The sequence below is a fragment of the Scleropages formosus genome, chromosome 20, assembly GCF_900964775.1.
Source record: "Scleropages formosus chromosome 20, fSclFor1.1, whole genome shotgun sequence".
NCBI lineage: Eukaryota > Metazoa > Chordata > Actinopteri > Osteoglossiformes > Osteoglossidae > Scleropages > Scleropages formosus.
The window spans coordinates 17643022-17664240 of NC_041825.1; the positions used below are offsets into that span (position 1 = coordinate 17643022).

At 43.8% G+C, this 21219-nt stretch overlaps 1 protein-coding gene across 8 annotated transcripts in view; it reads left to right on the forward strand.

Annotated features, from left to right (window-relative positions):
- cacna1g (calcium channel, voltage-dependent, T type, alpha 1G subunit) overlaps window positions 1-21219 on the forward strand; it is a 111681-nt gene that overhangs the window by 47626 nt on the left and 42836 nt on the right. For 5 of the 8 annotated variants that reach the window (XM_029246636.1, XM_029246634.1, XM_029246637.1 and 2 more), the window contains 8 exons: window positions 2054-2119; window positions 5245-5338; window positions 6314-6498; window positions 6940-7410; window positions 7553-7653; window positions 8904-9027; window positions 15173-15241; window positions 16907-17091. In XM_029246636.1, the coding sequence (XP_029102469.1) occupies window positions 2054-2119; window positions 5245-5338; window positions 6314-6498; window positions 6940-7410; window positions 7553-7653; window positions 8904-9027; window positions 15173-15241; window positions 16907-17091 (1295 nt within the window). The remainder of the gene's footprint in view (window positions 1-2053; window positions 2120-5244; window positions 5339-6313; window positions 6499-6939; window positions 7411-7552; window positions 7654-8903; window positions 9028-15172; window positions 15242-16906; window positions 17092-21219) is intronic. The other 3 variants (XM_029246638.1, XM_029246632.1, XM_029246630.1) reach the window with 1 other exon arrangement.

A 21219-nucleotide genomic window follows, 5' to 3' on the forward strand; every position in this document is an offset into this window, starting at 1 on the left:
TATATGAAGACTAGGGGGGTGCGGTGGCACAGCGGGTTTAGCCAGGTCCTTCTCTCTAGTGAGTCTGCGGTTTAAGTCCTGCTTGGGGTGCCTTGCAACGGACTGGCGTCCCGTCGTGGGTGTGTCCCCTCCCCTCCAGCTTTATGCCCTGTGTTGCTGGGTTAGGCTCCGCTTCACCATGACCTCGCTGGGGATAAGTGGTTGCAGACATTGTGCGTGTGTGTGTGTGTATAAAAAAAATTCTATTCAGTTCTTCTATGACAGAAGACGTATGTAAAGATGTAGAAGTGGTACAGTAGGGTATTTTGGCATTTTTGTATTCTCTTTTCAGTTTTGAGTGTGTGTAGCCCTGGACTGCGTCTACCTGTTTCTGCCTCCATCCATTCCATGCTCGGAAAATTCAGGGTCCTCTTTAGAGTCGAGACGACGCAAGGTGATTGACAGCACTCTGGGGGCTGCACTCTCCCAGGAGGTGTCAGGAGAGTGTAGGTTTCATCAGGCCTGGCTAGCTCCTGGCCTCTGGCACCCACGTGCTCACGTGCTGTCATTTTGCTTCACTGCACAGGCCAGGGAAAGCCCACATCTTCCCAGGATGTATGGGGGGGGGGTGCTCCAGCTGCCAATCAGCCGACAGTTCGTTCACTGACAAGCGCTGTTCTCTGCTCTGTTGTCCCTCCTTTCACTGCCTCCCTAAGCTGTTTACTTAATTTTTCTTGCTTTTTTTGGACTTGCCTTCCTTCCTGCAAACATTTTATTTTTAGTTGGCTGAACTTTGCTGTGCGTCAGGGTTGCTAGGGAACAGAAGGGTGAGTGACGTATTTTGAAGGCAGATCCAGAGATCCAGATTTACTATTCATAAAAACATTGCACCTGAAGTCATTGAAATAAACAATTTAAGCCAAAATGCTCTAATAGCTCATAATAATAATAATAATAATAACCTATCAAATGTAAATTAGTTTTTACATGTCACGGTTATGTGTACCTCTAGGAAATGTAAGCAACTTTACGATTGTGCAACAGCTATGTGTATTTACCAAAGAAATTCAATTTGTGTGCCTTCCTCAAGGGGAAACGGGTTGCCTAGTCGTTGCAGAGCAGGATGAGACATGAAAAGCCTGGAAGTTGAAGTCCTGCTACTTTGCGGTCATACTCATGAGCAGGGTACTTAACCTGGAAAGCCCAGGAAAATTACCTGGCTTTATGAAAAGCCAAAAATATTGAACTGTAACCTGTGAAATTCACTGCAGATAAGTCTTCACAAGGCAATGCAGTAAAAACAACGACAATCTCTTATAGCTTCTCCACCAGTATGCTGCTTGCTATTCTTGTTCTGTCGACTCCTTGCTCAGTTTCATTCACTCTTTCAGCCGGAACCCAGGCCAAATTTGTGGCAACACATAGACATGCCTGTGACACATCCACATGTCCCCATCGCGTTTTTGCTGACACCTATTCTTGCACACCCACACTTTGTCTCCTGACACCCTTGTCTCCTACCGCAAGGCGATGCCCGTCGCTCGGACTCATTTTAATGGAAATTCACAAAAAAATATTGTTCTTTGTGTAACATGGTTGATATAAAAAGAAAACCATTTGCAGTTTATTTTCACTCTCCTTATTAAGGGGTGCAGTGCGACAGATACTGCACGCTAAAACAAGCAGTGTCTATTTGCTTTTTATATAAAACACATCACATCTGAGGTTCCACTTAGCAATATGCAGACTGATGCTGCACATGCAGCTATAAGATTTGTAAATGACAGCTAATTTTTCCAGGCCTGCTACCGGGATTGCTTTTGACTGCCATTTGGGATTTCACATAGTTTAATCAGATGAAACTGTAGGTCTTGCACCTGCTCCGTCTCTGAGATTGGAGCACATTGCAAAAAAAAAAAAGAGTTCATTTTTCTGCACATGTTCAATGCATTCCTCATCTCCTTCCCACCGATCAGCTACCCTTGACTGCATTCATCTGTGCGTCTGAATACCCTGTGCTTTCATTTTCCGCTTCTTTCTTCTTTGGTCAAACTTCTGCACATCTCCACCTTAGGAAGTGTCCAAAAGAGAGGACATGCTTGGCCAGCTGAGCTGTATTCAGCTGCCAGCAGACTCGGGGGTAGGTAGCTCTCTGCATGAAAGTCACCACTGAAGATGACCATAACGTGTGTGGATGGTGTCATTCGTGCTTGTTTTTTTATCTTCGTCTTTTTGTGAAATCAGACTTAATTTGAAGTCCCTTGTTCAGGTCCACAGATTCAGTCTTTCAGCCACAGACCGTGCACAGATCTTAGAAAAACACCGCGCTGAGACTCTTTACTTTATCAGGCTAAAAGGATTGTGGACCAGATACCCGTGAGGATTTACTGAAATCAGACAAATCCAGCAAGACTAGAGCTAAGGTGAATGGTGGGGTGGGGGTATTGATGGGGGCAGGGGGGATTGGAGGAGGCAGGAGCATTCCTGGAGTTTAGATGTTCGTTGACAAAAGGAACTAAAAAGCTCACTTCAGAAGTGTGATGGTACAGCCCTCTGAATGACAAACATTCATTCTTTATTCCAGAAGGACCAGTCAGCCTGAGTAGTTCTTTCCCGCTGTAGCTTTAGCTGTTTCCAGCAGTCTTTGAACTACAGAATTCAAAACTTGCAGTCTCTTGGGTAATATCTGTATTAATGAAGGAGGCATTCAGCAGATGAAGATAATGGCGGAGAGTGCAACAAATGCGGTGATCTTTAGAAGGTGGCAGAAGAGCCTTTGGAAGGGACTTTAAAAGAAGTCTGCTGAAGTCTGTTTTGCAAGACATCATGCATTTTCACCCTGGTATGTCTGGAAGCCTGGTCCTGTAACTGCATACATGCCAGCAGCTGTGGTAGAAGAAGGTCCATTGAGGGGGAGCCTACAAAAGCCTTTGTGGACGTGGGGAGGGGGTAGACTCCGTAGAGTGCAGCTGTCCTCTCCCAAATCTAAACTCAGCCCAGCCCATCTTCAACCCTTCCAATGAGAACAGTGGCTTCTTCTTCCACTCAGAACCACTGAGGAAGTTTCTCTTGTGAAAACATAAACATTCATTAATTTAAGGTACTAGTCCTGTCTGTTTGTTAACTGCTTTTAAAATGTAATCCTACTTCACCAACAAACAAAATTCCTACATGATCCCTAAAGTCTAAGTGATTCCATTATTGATAAATTGACACATCTTCTAATGTATATTTTATTTTCCTCTTGTCTTCTTGGCATATTAAGAGTTCATAAAAAAGTTCTATTTTCATAAACACATAGAAGCATGTAGACAGTACTTGGTTACTGCAGTGTGTATATATATATATAGATTATTTTATTTTATATAGGGCAGATGCAGGAGAGTATGGAATTCAGTTACCAGTATTTTCTTTCATCTTTGTTATTAAAAAACATTTTTTTATGGACCTTATTTTTTCAGTCACAACTTTTTAAAATTTAACACATTTTACAGACATGCACATAAAAAAAAACCATTTAATACCCTTTGGAATGTAAACAAGCGTATCATGCGGTGGTGCTGAGGTATTGATCGTAAACAGTTCCTTAACCAGACCATTCTCTCACAGTTGAACCCCCTTTTCTGCTCAGAAAGGAAAGGTGGGAGTAAGGAGACAGGTAACCAGGGCTTTTGCTGACAGCCCTCTGCCTTCTACACCCTGGGCCCATGAACGGGGCCCCTGGCTCAGCCGAGGTCTCGCTGTGAGTAGACAAATCGAGGGCAAGTTGGTAATGCCTCCTCCCTCTGCCTGTCCCACTGGCTAGCTTAGCAAGAGCAAGAGGGGCAGCTGGGTTCCCGTGATGCTTTGCGAAACTGCTCTGCTCAATTCGGTCCATCACAGCTGGCATTAACTCTGGGGGGTGGGGGTGGATTTTTCCTGTCCCCACAGTGCCAGGGTAACTACAGAAACTTTTTTTTCTGGTTTGCTTTATTTGCTTTGCTGTTGTGTTTGCTGCAGCGGTCATCCCTTATTTTACTGGTCTTCATTTCATTTTGATTTTCTTGTTTTGTGATTTGCTAAAATGGTGCAATGATCTCTTTGGTTTGTACTTTACTGAAACATTGACATGCCTTGTCTGTTCTTTTCATTTGTTTTGTAAAGCCAACATTATTTTTTGTCTTTTTTATTCTATGAAAGAAAAATATCATTTTATATCATGGAGAAAATGTTTTTTTTTTTTTTTAAACCAAAGGGAGACATTCCACCCAGGTCAAAATCTTTGTCAGAATTATCTCGACTGTCTGTGTTGCAGCCCAGTGAAAACTCCTTTAGTGGTGAAATATATTTTACTTTGGATGGTATTTGTCATATCTGATTTTCCATGAAGTCTAGCATTCTCAGCTTGATTGGTTGGTTTAGTATGAATTTTCTGCCTCGACAGAGTGCAGCCTTTAATATTACGAATCAAGGAACTTCCAGATTGGCCATTACACCTCAAGATAAAAAAAAAAACTAATTTATAAGCCCAAATGAAGGGAAATGAATAAAATGTCCCTGGGCACTGGGAGTCCACAAAGCATGTTCTCCTTCTGCACTGCTGCCCTGCTGTAATGGATGCTGACCAGAGAACAGAAACAACGTCTCAAAGGTGGCGGAAACAGTTCTGCAATTCTGACAAACTGCACATTGGGTTGATGATTTGTATGAAACCACACTGAAGCTCTGACTACCCTCCCATATGGCTGTTTTTTTTCCCCCTTCCAGACTGGCTTAAATCTTAGCAACAGAAGACAAAAGGCCTAGAAATGTAAAGATTGTCCTTATGTCATATTACGTGATGTCCATTTACTGTATAGTGTCCAATGAGCTTATAAACATCCTGGCTATTTGTACTTTACACTGTGCAAATGAAGACTGATTCAGTGTCAGCTTTGGTCAGTTATTTTCAGATGTTTAAAACAGTAATAACATCGATGTAAATTCCATTACTAGTCTGAGAACTTTTCTCAGACGTACAGCAGAACTAGACACCTGTGTGGAGTGAATCAGCAGGTTGTTTCAGTGTGGCGTAAGACAATATTGTGGGACTGCATGTGAGCACCGTGTTCATGTGGAAGGGGAGCGCTGAGTGCTTCGCTCGTCTGGGCCTCCTGAAGAGGAGAGGTCAGAAAGACAACAGCCTCACTTACCCACCCCCAACCCACACGCTCTTGTTCGCTTCTCAAAATCACATCTCCTCAACCGCACGCACTGAACCCACGCTCTCTTGACCATGCAATAAAGGGCGATGCATCCAAGTCAGAGTCCGAAGTTGATGCATGCAGCCGGAGCATGGAGGATGTCTGGGGACACAAGAAGGGCGGCTCCGTCTCATCAGGTGAGCCACGTCTCTGCTTTGGTGCCACGACGAACAGGCTTTAAGCAGGGAGTCACGGGTCAAGGTGGAACAAAACACAAAGGAGTTTCAGTTAAAGTAAAAAAGAGCAATTCATGAAACTTTAATGTTTGTAGTCAAACAGCCTTGCATTTTTCTGTTTGTTCATTGGCTTCGCTGGAGGAATAAATTATTAATATCTATCTTTGCTATGTGCTGATCTTAGTCCTTTCTGATTGATTTTATTTCGGGGTCTATTCTTGTTTTTTAGATACTGGTCAATGACTCTGGGCCAGACTTGGTTTCAGGCAGCCTTCCGAGTGTTTTTTTCTTGCTATCCTACTAAGATTTAGCTGAATACTGAATCAGTGATCTAAATCTCACCATCCTGAACATGAGCAAGATGGACTCTAACAAAATGCATCGCCAAACAGCCCTCCTGATGCATTCTTATGCATTAATTTTCTGGCATTAGTGGATTTAAATACACAGTATTCATTTCGCTGACACTTTTCTCCAAAGTGACTTGCAGTGTTAAACAACCTATGATTCTTTACTTGTTTAAACAGCAGAGCAATTTAGGGCACCTTTACCAAGTACCTTTTTCAAGGGTGCTACAGCTGAAAATGGGATTCAAACTTGTGACCTTTGATCTCAAAGGGAACAGCGCTAACCAGTACACTACTAGCTGCCCCAAAACATTTATTCTGACAGAGCCAGTGATGCACCGATTATCAGAAACATTATTACGTCCAGACGGCCGCTTTGAAAGACACCTGAAAAATATCCATCCATAAATAACTGAGTTCACACGCAGATCAAGCTGAAGTATACAGACATGTATTCCATGCATACATTATTTTGTTTATACACCTAGAAATTATCAGTTTGTGTTAGAATAGGGTGTTTTAAGAAATTACAATCCACTGAAAATCGAGTGGTTTATGAATGTGACTTCTTCATCCCTTTTCCAAGCAGTGGTGCCTATTAATGGACACGTGGACATGAAGAACAGCCTGACCCCACCCCTGATCACCCACACAGCTGCCACGCCAATGCCTGTACCCAAGATTTCTGGAGGTGGTGACCCAGCATTAGGCTACGAGTCACGGCGTGGGAGCAATGTCTCTGTCGATCCCAGCTGCCATGACACCAGGTCTCCGGTCAGTGGGCTAGCCTGTCAGCCTTTTGCTACATGGGTAGCGTTTGCGTGCTCTTAATAGGAGGGTTGACATCTGCACCCAGGAACCCTAGTATTATCCACGAATCTACACTAAATCCTGGTATCCTGCTCCTCCCAGTCTCAGGCTGCCCTCTAACTGCCCTATTTGCTGTGTGTAAACTCTGCATGTTAACTGTGACCCCTACTCTGTGCTCTAAGTAGAGTTTCCCATTCCTTCTTTGTATGCTCCCTTGTGGATGGGTACTTTGCATAACCTCTATGTACGCACATTACGTAGCACCTCTGTGTGCACCTGCTGTATGTAACAGCTGTGTGTTCCTCCTGCGTGTATCTGTTTTGCATACTTACTGTGAACACACGATGCCTGTAACCGCTGTGTGTAAGCCCTGTGTGACAGCCACCCTCTCCTCTGATGTTTCAGTCAAGCGCGCGGAGCTCCCCCTATGCGCCCTGGAGCACAGCCAGCAGTTGGAATAGTCGGCGCTCCAGCTGGAACAGCCTGGGCCGGGCCCCCAGCCTCAAGCGGCAGAAGCGCCAGTCCGGCGAGCGCCGCTCGCTGCTCTCGGGGGATGGCCAGTCCAGCTCTGAGGAGGAGGATGGGGGTGGTGGCGGTGCTTCCGAGGGTGATGAGGCATCCCTCTCACGGACAGACTCCCTGCACCGCCCGAGGCATCGGCGCATGGAGTCCGTAGAAACAAAGAGTTCTTTCGAACTGCCCCCCGACACCCTGCAGGTGCCCCCATATTTGTATCGCTCGGCCAGCGTGCACAGCACCCGGCCTCCCAGCCTTGACTGTAATGGCAAGAGCTCTCCCAGTGCTGCTGTGGCTCAACAACTGTCCCTGGAAGACCCCCATAGTGAAGATGACAATGGAGACGAAGAGGTCAATATGGTAAGAAAGGAAGTCAGTGAGAGATTTTTCACTTTCTTCAAACTGTTGAACTGTCCGACAAACAAGTGTTGCAAAGGTTTCTTCCCAAACCCAAAATGTGACAAAGTCATGGCATGTGATGCTTTGCCCTTCACCACTGCAGAGTCGAAAAGCCCGGCTTTTCCGCTGGTTCGAGAAGAGGCAGCCTGAGTGGTGTCGCCAGAGGAAGACCTGGTCCCTTTACCTGTTCCCACCCCAGTCTAGGTGAGGCCATACCGGCCAAGCCCTTTTAGACCAAATTATAGCTTCCAGACCAGATCACCCTTGGGATCCATGCAGTCTTTTGTCCCCAGACTCATCTGAGGCCACTGCTCAGCCCCACTGGGTGAAGTCTTCATGTTTCAATCAGTTTTGAAGTGCGTGTCTGCTCCCATTAGGCTTTGTTGACAAACAGACCTTGGAAGAAAGGAGAGAAGCAAGCACCGTGTGTCACACTTTAGAAGTGCCTGTGCCGATCATTTCAATTATTAAAAAGGAGATACAGCATAAAGCGTTCCCTCTCAACACACTTGGCACCTAATTTCGATAGTTTTTTGTTTCACTTTCATTTGTTTTATATTGTTTTTTTTTTTTGTGTTGCTTTCCACTTTTGAGTTGGTAAAACAGATACATTCAGTCTTAATTGAAAAATTCAGGCCAGGGTAAATTCTAACCTTTGTTTCCTTTTTAACTCCATTGCGAGTCTCTATTGGAGCAGAAACACATTAAAACATGTTCTCCGTAGGGTGGGACTCTGAGCTTTCCTGTGCGTTAAATAACCTTTCCGTCTTTGATCCATGTTTTGAATGAAGCTCTCCACTCACTATTTCCCTTAATGTCCCACCTCTGCTGGTGGAACCAGCTTTAATGGCCGCCTCATGGAGCACCTGCCATGTAATGATGAGTTTTGTGGAGGAGCCGATAACAGGATGAAACACAGCACACTGTCTGTGTAGGTTATCCCTGCCCCCCACCCACCTCCTTCACCGCCCAGCCCCCCCTGCCTACAGCCTCGGTGAGATCCTGCCGAGAGGGTTGGCATGACAACCCACTCCAACTTCAGCCCACCCCCTACCCCCCACCCCCTCTGCTTACATAACTGGAGTATGAATTCTTCAGCATCAGAGGCTGGAGATGGAGAGACGAAATGTGCTGTAGTCAACGCTTTCTTTATTCCTTTGCCCTGATAATGATGAGCTTAATCACATCAATTATCCTCCAGGTTTTGAATGCTGTAGATGTGTCAGAATGGATCAATGTGGTACTGAGCCATAGGCATATGCACTTAGTTCTGAATAAAGTCGGAAATTACTTAAACAACAACTTAAGTTATTCACTTTGGCTTAATAGCCTGCCCTTAAACATACTACTATTCTATTTGCTTAATTTTAGCAACCATAGTAGCTTCAGCTTGGTTCTACAACTTCTCTTTCACTGTAAGGTTCTCACGACAGTGGTGTGAATGTGCTTCACAGGTTCCGCGTGACATGCAATAAGATCATCACTCATAAGATGTTTGACCATATTGTTCTGGTCATCATCTTCCTCAACTGCATCACCATCGCCATGGAGAGGCCCCGGATCGACCCCACCAGCGCTGTGAGTTCTCAGCCCAAAGTACCTGCATTTGCATCCACCCATACTGCATACCATATTGACATGCTCTGTGAGTAATAACTACTCAACTGACTTTCAGCATTTGCAAAATCATGTGCTAAGGATAACATAATGGCGGATGAAAGGAGCCTTCTCATCATCGCTGGCCATGTCATGTTTTCTTTGCTTTTCTTATGAAGAGGTTTTTTGGAATGTGTTTGTTTCGTAGTTTTGATGATTGTGCACTTGCCAGGTGTTTTTTAAAAATGTACGTGTAATATTTAATTGCCCATTATCAGTATGATGTGTGACCTGTTTCTTCTTAGTTTTCCTATGGTTTATTTCGGTTTTTGTTGGAGATGTCCTAGATGTTAGTGCATGCTCTGCAGTCTGTATGAGCATGTAAGAGAAGAGCTGGCATAAAATGACATTCCCGGAGTCATCTGTTGTCACAGTGTACATGATTACAAATGACTGTAACATGTTTGTAGGTGTTGTGCTGAGACACATTTGGTAGGAATGTTTTGATGAGTCTCGTGAAGGACTAATGGCAAGATAGAACTCAGTACACTGAGTGTGTAGGTTATCCCTACCTCCTTCCCTAAACTACTGTGTGTCTTTGGCTAGGAGACTTTTGGAGTGACATAGCTGGGCCATAGCTGTTAATACCTTGTGAATGCAGTGATGGAGATAGATGTGGGTGGAGGATGAATATTTTCAAGAGCTGAGAGAATGGTGAAAGGCATCTGTATGATTTTATTGCTTTCCAAGAATGTCTGAAAGCATCCCCCCCAAACGGTTGGGGATCTAACCTAATTCCCTGAGTGATGCATGTTAAAATCATTGTGAGATACTATTACTTTATGTCTGTGAATAGTATTACATTTAATATACACTGCTTTTACAAAGCCAATGCTATTTTTTATTTTGTAGGAATATAGAAATGAAGAAATATCCTAGAAGAAAGAAATACAATTAAACATTTCTGTGAAAGTTTGTACTATTTGTCATTAATCTTTAGGTCTTGGATCAGTTTTATTGCAAATCTTACGTTCTGTCTCAAAGGGATAATAAGCTTTGGTTTTTCTCTCCTTTTGACACGCTGGAAACACCATAATGGTGATTGATCTAATTATCTGCAAGGTGGACCTTTGAATAATTTAAGTGAAAACAAGGGGGTATTGAGCTGGCTGCAGTGCCCCGTGAGGTTCTTGAAAAAGAAAACTTGAAGAATGACATTTCTACATGCTCCAGCCTCTTTAAGCAACAGCCCTCGCATTCATTTTCATAGGTTGCCACCTTTTGCAAGTTTCGCAACATTCACACACTCGCACACACACTCACGTCCACATGCACGCGCACAGACACATGCCAACAAACACCAATACTTATAAAAGAAATATTAAAAATGCACATACATTTCTCCTTTTTTGCACTAACAGTAATTTCCATCTTACATAATGAAGTGATCTGGCATAATGAAGCATCCAGGAGACACTTTAATCTGTCCCAAGCTGAATGCAGGACAGAAATGGAATGCGAAATGTGATTTGGTGAACTCTGCCCCGTTTTAACTATGCTACCGTTTTGACTCTTCATTTATTTATTTCTTTATTTATTTTTATTTTAAAAAATTGTCTGTGAGGAGCACTTTAGAATTAAGTTGATATTGCAATGGGGAGCACTGCAACGCTGTAGTGTGACATATCGCAACATAACTCTTCAAGTGTGGCAATAAAAATATAAGCCACTCTTGAGGTGTTGTTACAGCACAGCTGACAATTTAAGAACTTTATAGGGCCTAGTGCCTCTGAACCTTGGACAAACCGCAACAGCAGCCCATGAACAGTAGTCAGACTCTGAAGGCTGCTCTTCTGTTTATCATGACTCACAATACATCCATCATGGTTTTAAAAACACAACTGTAACAGTAGTAAAAGATTCATAACAACCATTATTAAAAGTAATACTGCCTTAAATGTGTTACTGTTATGCAGCAGCAGATTTATGTTTGGTGGCCTAAAGTTATGATTGATAAAAGATGGATTTTATCCTCTCTCGTTTCATGGAGAACAGGAGGCCTTAAAGAGTCAGAAAGTTTAATGTCATTTTCCAGCGTGCTTTTTAGTGGGAGGGCCAATCACACTCTTCTTTGCAGCACAAGCTGTTTACTTCATGAGTTTTATACCCTTCCGCAACAGCTTGGTTGAATTTGTATGTGCGTTAAGTAGATCCTCACATCTGCTCAGATGCAGAGAAAAGTGTTGCAGCTCAGATAGTTGTCATCTTGTGATGCACAAATGACACACTGGGTTCTCAACTTTGGCCTCTGCCCTGTGTGACCAGAGACTGTGATACTGTCTGATCAGTAGATGCGTTGTGCTCCGCTGCCCTGGACCTGACTCAAAGACTCTATAGAGCATGCCGTTGTGTGCGATGAACATCCGCTGTCTCCCATACAGTGCTTGCAGCAGGGTCAATAGCGGTTTGGGGATGCTCTCGGGTCTCACACTCGAAAGCCCTCACTGGCACATTTGTAACTGCTCATCTGTGTTTGACCAGGAAATAAAATTGTCTGATGTCACCAAGTGATTCAGTTATTTGGCTGTATTCATAATAGATTTATCTGTAAATTCAAACTAAGGACGTTTAAAGAATCTTTCAGGTATAGCTTTAATATAGTCAGGTTAAACTATGCTTTAGAAAAGGTTTTTCCTGTGACTTACATTCTTCAGGATGATTGGACACAGTACACCGTTCTACCATGTTTTCATCAGTCCTGCTCTTCTCCCTAGATTAATCACCATACTTCGTTTGCATACTGCCTTCTCACAGCAATGGCTAGGGGCCACCCTCACCCCACTGCTAACCCTCCCTGTCTAACTGACTGTGTTTGTGCGGTCGACAAGGCCGTGTTTCAGAATGCCTTTAAGGGCTGTGGGCACGGGCTGAGCTGTTACAGCAGATGTGTGCGTGGCCATCAACTGTGTATCGAAGGGCAGGGAGTTGGCGTCTTCTTAAGCTGTGGGCCAAGATGGCAATTCCTGCCCTCTCAGCCAGTATGTTACTGTCAGGTTCAAAATATATTATGGCAACAGCCACCAGGTTACTTTTGCACTTTGTCTTGTTGGTGTATAGCTTTGTAATTGCTTCAATTTGTTATTGTTTTCTGCCACATGTTGCCTAGATGCCTTTTTTTGGTTTTTTTTTTTGGTTTATTTCCTCCTCCCAGGAATGGTTTCGCAGAGGAGCTTTTTCATTCCCTTATGAAAAATGAGTACATTTGTTTGCTCTAAAAATAGCCCGCTCTAGTACTCTTAAATGCACTTCCTTGTTTTTCATTATGATTAGTTATTATAATTTTGTTTCTTAGATAAGTCTTTTGTCCAGAGTCACTAACAAGTTTACATATTTACGGAGTGGGGTGTCCTTTTTCGCTGGGAGCAGTTCAGTTGAAGACATTGCTCAAATGTGCTAGAGTAGGGACTTGAACAAGCAACCTTCAGGTTACAAATTCTTGTCCTACAATTCCTGAATGAATTCTTGCATAATGTACACTGCATGAATACATGCAGTATGTTAGAGTTGATGGAGAATTGACCCACTCTGCAGGAATGTTTTTTGCATGGGATTGCTGTCTGTTGGAGCAGCTGAAGGAACTTGTAGTGTCTCCTCATATAAGAAGAAAGAACAGAGAGTAGGACTTTCCTATTAAGCCATAAACAACTAAGTAAGTACCCTTACAGGCAATGGAAACAGTCAGATAATTGCCTCTAAGTGTACTTAGGGCAAAGCTGTAGGTGTTATTTGTGCTCACAGTAGGTCTCGCTGAGTTACACACTAAGTTGGGCTTGCTTATAGGTGACCTTCATTCCACCCAGACTAAGATGGCCAATTTCCCACCCTGATAAGCAGCAGCCTTTCATCAGCCTAATCAAGCTGTCTGCCTCCATGCAGACGTGGAGCCTGTCCTCCAACCAGACCAGTGGTCAACTTTACACACAGGCAGAGAAACTGACCTTCAACCAGACCAGTTGTCTACCTTACATGCCGACAGGGAAACTGCACTCCACCAAAAGTGGTATTAATTTTATACACTAGGAAACCAATAATTGGGGTGTAAGACAGTTCAGAAGCACCATGACAAAAGCCCCAGCCTCTCCCTTTTGCAAGTTCTATAGGAAAGTGGGTTCGACATGAGTAGTGAGATCAGGCAGCATTTGTAGCTGACAAGCTCTGCTCTCTGCCATGGCAGCCGAGCAGAAGGGCATCTTGTAAACCATTCCCTTCCGTCTCATGAGGACTTGAAATCGCCAGCAGTGAAAATGTCAGTATGGAGCATGCAGCTAGAGAAAGCTTTAGTGCAGGATATAGCAGGCAAGTGGTGAGGTGGGCCTGGGGTTGACCATGTTTCTGTTTCGGTTCAGCGGTGAGCTCAGTTGGTGTAACATTTGATGCAGGGGTGCCTTTAGCAAGACTCGCAAGCAGGAGATAATCATTGCAAAACATGGAAGCAGGATAACAATGACCGTTAACTGGTCAAATTATAAACTTGATAAGCTTGCGAATGTTCTGGTGGGAATGAGGTCCAGCACCCAAAGGATCAACCCTTTCTCAAAAGAGAGGTCCGTGGGAAAAGCAACATCCAGGCCCAAAAACTGAGAGCAAGGTGAAGCAGAAAAAATAAGCAGAAGACGCAGCGCTCCTGACATTGCGTCTGGTCTGCTTGCTTTCTCTTGGCTGCTTGTTTGGGTTACAGAACAGTTTCTCATCCTTTTCTAACAGAGCTTCTGTGCACAGTCTTAACCATCTGGCCTTCATTACTCAGGAAGTAAGCAACTACAAAGCAGCTAAACAGAATTCAAGAATGATCAGTGTAAGTATTTTTATAATGACACACGCTTCTACATCTTCAGAAAGCAGTTTAGAATAAGCCCGTAAGAAGCATTAGAAAGAGATAGATGTAAATATTTTCATAATGGTACTCTCTTCCACGTGTTCCTTTCTGGTCTCCTTTATGTTATTTACGTTATATCATTTATTTGCTTGGCATATGCCATCATGTCACGCGTTTTGCACTTTCACTCATTTATAAAGCTGGATGTTGCACAGTTGCCGGCTAAAGCTGCTAAATGGTACAACAGCAGAGTCACTTCCTAATGCATGAACCAGATGTCCTTTTAGCTTTGCAGCCTTGCTTGGAAGCGGCCTGGTGTTCAGTGTTTCCAGAGGAATGCCGATCTGCAAACATCCTCGGTGTAACACAGGGACGGCTGGCATGATAAGAGGTGTTAGCCTGGCCCAGCAAGTAGGCTCTGCGGACAACGCGGTGCTTTTGGGGGATCTCGGCCGATAGGACACCTCAACTTACGTCCCTTCCCCCGTGGTAGACCGGGAGAGACGAGAAGGAACTGAAGGCCCCCCGTGCCGCTGAGATGCATGTCGACAAGGTTGGGGAGGGGAATGGATGGAAAAACGGCTGGGTAGCTGGTCAGGAAACAAATGAAATGTCAGTTCAGAACAGGAGAGGGTTTGAGAGGGTCAGGTACCGCGCTCTGTCAGGGACCGTGGTATGAATATGATCTCCTTTGTCATCACATGTGAATTGCCCACCTTTTCACAATGGACTGAATGCTGCTGATACATGAGACAAAAAACAAGCTAAAATATACATTTTAAAACACTACAATTAGAGAAAGTCGTGAGAAAAACATGAATAAAACACACAATATATACAGATGTGAAACTGGCAAATACATGCTAAGAAGCTTTGACACTCCTCTCTTTAGCGCTCTCTGTCTCCGTGACACCTGTTTGTCAGGAGCATCATCACTTCTCCTTTAGCCCAATGAAAATTCCACTACATTTACTCCTGTCCTGCCCAGGCGAATGTGCTCATGATGGTCCTGACATGTACAGTCTGTGCTGGTGTTACAAGGATACTCCTTATGTTGACAGCTCAGTGAATCATATTCAAGTGTGTGTGTGTGTGTGTGTGTGTGTTGGACAAAGGCATATTTGGGCTCCTTTACGTGTCTTAAGCCTGTGTCCGGCACTCGTTGTCCTCCTCAGACGGCGGACTAACCTGAGTGCGCTCCTCGCGATGACTCACCCATCACTTCCTGTTTTCATCTGGCTCGCTCTGCAGGAACGCATCTTCCTGACGCTGTCCAACTACATCTTCACCGCCATCTTCGTGGCAGAGATGACAGTAAAGGTGGGTGACCGAGGTGGCATTTGTACTCTGTGGGGCCTCGCTGGCACCCCCAGACAGACAAGGACACAAATGCAAAGGACCACCAGGAGAAGAACCACACACACACACACACACACACACACACACACACACACACATTTTCAGAACCGCTTGTCCCATACGGGGTCGCGGGGAACCAGAGCCTACCCGGCAACACAGGACGTAGGGCCAGAGGGGGAGGGGGATACACCCAGGACGGGACGCCAGTCCGTCGCAAGGCACCCCAAGCGGGACTCGAACCCCAGACCCACTGGAGAGCAGGACCCGGTCCAACCTACTGCGCCACCGCACCCCCCATGGAGAAGAACCAGCCCTCCCTATTTTGTTTTCTGTCCTTCTTTATTGTCAGTTTCAATGTGGTGCTGATCTCAGTCTCAAATTTGTGTGGAAGTGTGTGAGGTTTTCCTCGCGAGGTACCAGCTGTCCAGCTTGGAGAATGACCTCATTCCTGGTGGGGGGTGTGACAAGGATGGTTAGGGGGGCCACACCAAGGGACTGTCTGTGACAGAAGGGCAGCAGGGCTAGTGTACAACCCACACCAGCTGTGCAAGCTCCTCTCTTCCGTTGCCACAGCGGTTTCATACCCCAACTCACTATTGAAGGTTTAGATTTACCCGCAGTGGATGAATGAGCAGTTCAAGGTTTGATCCACCAATTTTGTTTTTTGCATTTACAGAATGTGTACATGGAAGCTCTTGATGCAGGAAGAGAATTTAACATTCTTCCTGTTTGACCACATTAAACCCTACCAGAAATGAAAACTCTGTGGATGAAAGAGGTTGGGATTTTCAAATCTAGCCCCAAGTCATTTAGCATGACACCTGTTAATGCTCTGAATTGGACGGCTGTTTGTAAGAAATTCAAATGACTTCAGTCTGTATGGGGACGCATGCATTAGCAATCTCTGAAGATGATGGCAAAGTTCATGAGCATCAGTCAGTGAGGTCTGGAGGCCAGATCTGGATGCTGCTTGTATGCCGGGTCACACCTGCTCGAGGGTTTTGAGTGAAAAATGTGCTGGAGAGTAATATGACTTAGAAGAGGTTAATTAATGGCAACTGAGAAGGCTTATCAGGTGGGATCAGATGCCAGAGCATTATAAAAGCTGAGCGTGACTCCTAAATGTCAAGGTTCATCAAAAGCTACACTGGCTGCAGTCTCATCATGATTTGTTTGATATGATCTATGTTCTTTAAAACTGTGACCTGAAATCATGTGGAAAATATTGCACATTTATAAAGTTACATTACATTACATTGACATTATGAAGTAATTACATATAATATTGTGAAATACATTAGTTACTGATGTTTTTCATATAATGCAGCTACAATACGTTGACATCCCTATATTATTTGGCTGTTACATTATTATGTGTGGGGAGGAATATTACATACATAATATGTAAATAATAATGAGGTAGTAATAATAATAATAATATCAGGTTTTTCCCTAATTTATTTTATATTTTTGTAAATTTTACATGTATCCCCACACCGGGTCTGCATTTCAGCACAGTTGTGTCTACCTTTCCGTAAATCAGCCTGTTTGATTCTGTTATTCTCAAAGGGACAGCATCTGATTCTAATGAGCATCAGATGTAAATATAACGTTTTCCCCCTGCAGGTGGCGGCCCTCGGATGGTGCTTTGGGGAGCGAGCCTACCTGAAGAGCAGCTGGAATGTTCTGGATGGCATGTTGGTGATGATCTCAGTCATCGACATCCTTGTCTATATGATCTCAAACAGCGGCACCAAGATCCTGGGCATGCTCCGTGTTCTGAGGCTGCTGAGGACCCTCCGTCCACTCAGGTAAGTTCGCCATCTCACTCCTATTATACGTTATACTACTGTTCATCAGACAGTTCATGGGGGGGTTTAATAAAAAAGCCAAATTAGCTCTTAGTTTAGGCACAAAGAACAAACTCACACTTATTCTCATGTGCCCTCTCAGGTAATACCACAAAATACCATATCAATTCAATTTGTCCAAATCATTGTACAAGCACAATGGGATGCAGAGGCTCCCACTGTCACTGGGAATACACCAAGCACAAATTATTCATTTCACCACAACACCTGTACTCTACACCTATATTGTACATATGCACTGCTCACTTGCAGGGCAGGCAGGTCACCCACTAATAGGGAACATGAGCTGGGATGAGACAGGTATGTTTTACCCTACTAATGATGTGTTGCTGCAATAGTAATCCTTTGCACGTGCACAGTACACCTACACTGCACACTAGTATTGTACCACTAGTCTGATCTTACACCTAAAACATCAGGTGGACATGTGAGCAAACTTGAAAAGTAAGACACCACAAAATCTCAACAGTCATCTCTGTTCACATGGGCAGGCTGAAAGCGTTACCATTTACTCATCACAATGACATCCCACCACTGCACATGCACTTGTAGTCTTGATCCAGTGAGGTGATTGTTTTGACATATGTATCAGCGGATTTTTCTTCATGAATATTCAATGACCTTACCGCATTCATGAATTGCGCAGGAATGCAGAATATGCCTTGGCAAAAGTAACATCAGCCCACGCTGAAAATGGAAAGATGGTTTTCTTGCACTTTTGAATCATTTTTCCCCCGATATTCAGTTCATCCGTTGCTGGACCATATGTAAGGTTTGCCCTGTGCCACTTCTCCTCCCTGAAATGTTGTGCTCATAACTCTAGAGACTGCACCCTGAAATATTCATCATGCGAGAATATCAAATATTCATCTTTTCCTGCACAATTTGGCTACAAAACGCTTTAGATATTCATCCCAAATTCCTCTCCCTTAACGCTCGCCCTTGACCTCTTATCTGGAGGCGAAAAGTGTGTTACCTGTACAGCTGGTTGATGCTCAGCCACTCAAGAATTTCAGGTCCGTTGCATTCGGGACTTTGGAGACACTATGATCTGAGCACAGCTGTACATGCTGCATTGGGGTTTTTATGTGATCTCCAGCACTGGTGCATTCCTCCCCAGGTCGCTAAAGTACAATGGTTAAAGTTTTATATGCCTATGTGAGTGCAATTGATCGCAAGCAATTAGGATTTCTCCATCCAAAGCAAAGGGGCGTTATGCTTGCTGTAATATCTCGCAAAGAAGGTATGATGAGAGATTTAAGAAAAATATAGTTTCTTTTGGGCAGTTGTTAGTGGTAGAAATGTTCACTGTTTTTTATAAAACCCAGAGTTGTCCAGAGCAGTGGTGTGTGTTTACCAGATGACTGTGTAGGTGATACAAATGATCAGTAAATAATCAAATAATTACCATTTTTTAATTACTTAAGCTTTGATGCTTGCCAAAACTTCTTCATATTTTTTAAAAATGTACATATCAAAAAGCTTGTCCTGTTAACTTGACCAGTCTTTATATTGCAAGGCATTTATACAGACAGCAGTACAAAATATAATATATATAATGTAAATATGTTGGAAAAACTGTAAAATATGAACAATAAATAGAAATATTATGTAACATATTAAAAAAAGATGTATTTGTTTATATAAATATATATTCATTTGTGTGTATATATGCAGTACATACATACATACATACAAATATATACCGTAATTACGTTCCCCGAAACCCATCATAAGTCAAAAATATTGTAAGTCGAATCATCATAAATTGGGTAGCACCTGTATATATATGCAGCATATATAAGTGGGGTCGCAGAGAACCGGAGCCTAACCCGCTAACACAGGGCGTAAGGCTGGAAGGGGAGGGGACACACCCAGGACGGGACGCCAATCCATCGCAAGGCACCCCAAGCAGGACTCAAACCCCAGACCCACTAGAGAGCAGGACCCAGCCAAGCCCGCTGTGCCACAGCACAGGGAAATTTTTATTTATATATATATATATATATATACTGTATATATATATATATATATATATAAAGTTCCGTGTGCTGCTAAATACATAAATAAATAAATATTTGCTCCATCATCCTCCTGGGATTAGAACCAGCAACCTTCAAGGCTTTAACCTCTACATTTATATGGGAAGCCATTTTTCCATGAGGAATAACCTACTGCACAATTTAGAAAGCCATCCAGAGAAATGTGCAAGGGCAATAGAGGGAAATAATATAGATGGGACCTACAATAAGTCTGTAATTTCCTTTGTCCTGGAGAATTTTTGGAGTTTGACAAAAAAAAAAAAAAAAAAAATTGAAAAGCAAGAGTCTGTTGTTCCTTTATTAGCAGCTGACCGTTTACATTACAAAGAGAGACTTTGTCAGGCAGAATCCAGGGCGCTAATATTTCACAAGGTCAGGGAACTTTACAGTGAGTGTCGGCACATCTGCTGCCTAGTGCCTTTTTAAAATTTAATTTCATTTTATTTTCTTTGTCTTCACTCTGTGGGTTTTATATTTTTTACAGTGAAGGAAGTGGGCCAAGCTGGAATCAAAAGAAAAAAGACAGCGCAATAAAAGGCAGTCTTCCAGCACGCGCCTCCTTCCGCAGCCCTCGCTTTAGATACCCCTCAAAGCACGGGGCGTTAAATCAGACCACATGTTCAGGTGTGCTGACGCTCAAGACAAACTGGTAGCGTTGTGCAGATTAGCGAGGGCCCGCCCAGCTCTCCGTGTGTGTGTATGTATTTGGAATATTAATGGGGCCATTAGAACAGTCTGGGGAGGGTGTGCTTTATACCTCTGACACAGTGATTTATCCAATTTGTTCAGCACCCCACCAGCATCCCCACCGTCCATTCATCACCACACTGACCGCGCGTTGAGCCCCGACTTCCAAGGCTGGACCTGACTTTAGGTGGAGAAAATTCAAATCAAATTGAATTTTTTTTTTTTTAAAGAGGGCATTCTGTCATTTCGTTCAGCCGCCCCGTCTATAACCTGACAGCAGGTGTAATCTCTTAAATGTCGAGGAGTCAGGAGTTAACGGCTCGAATTAAATTTGTCTTTTTTGCGCCTGCTCGATGCCCTCCCGTCGGCTCGGCGCAACGTGCTATTTCTCATTGCGCACGACAGATGGTGCGCATTGCCACCAGGCTTTACAGTCGTGTCCATGCTAGTGCCTGCTAATTCAGTCATTAATTACGGCTAAATCAGGAATGGCTGTACCATCCTTGATTCCGGTGGATAGTGGTCTTAGCTGTAAATGTCCTGAGGTGCTGTGCCTACACTTGTGCGTGTTGCGTGTATCACACCGGTGGGGGGGCAACATCATGCAAAAATGAGGTGTAGAGATGAGCTCTTCGGGAGCGCTGAGGTGTTGGCTATTGTCACCTGAGAGCAGTTATTAAAAATTTGTCGAGTGTGTGTGTGTGTGTGTGTGTGTGTGTGGGAGGCTCTGGGTTTTCTCCGTGTACGCAGTTGTCTGTTGCCGTGTGTGTGTGTGTGTGTGTGTGTGAAAGTATACATATTTTTGTTTTCCTATACCTGCAAGGAAAATAAATCCTGATAAATAAATACTACTGGTGTTTCAAAACACAATGCCCTTTTTCACGCTTTGTTCGCCTTCGTTTTTAAAAAAAGAAAAAAAAAAAACCAAGGGTGAAAAACATTATGGGATCCACTTCCAGTGTTCTGTAGTTTCATCCGACTGGAGTCAGGGATCAGCAGGAGTCAGTAAAATCCACGCAAGGATAAGGAAGCAAAGGTGTGTGTGCCCACATTTGTGTCGCAGTCCTTTAGTTAGCGTGTCCCAAGAGTGTTTTGATTGGGTTTGATTTCTCGCTTCAGCTGGCCACACGCTCCCTCCTTGGGTCCTCCTCAAGGTGAAGACGATGAGCCTTGAGTGGTTCCTCTTGGATGCCTGACTAAAAAAGTAATTAAATTAGAGCGTCGATGAAGATGTGTCTGTGTGCACGGGGAACAAGTGGCTGTCAGAATACCCTCCACACGCTTTTGGCGTTCCTAAGAAGGACACATAACTGCAAAGTATCTAGCAGTGTAAGTCACC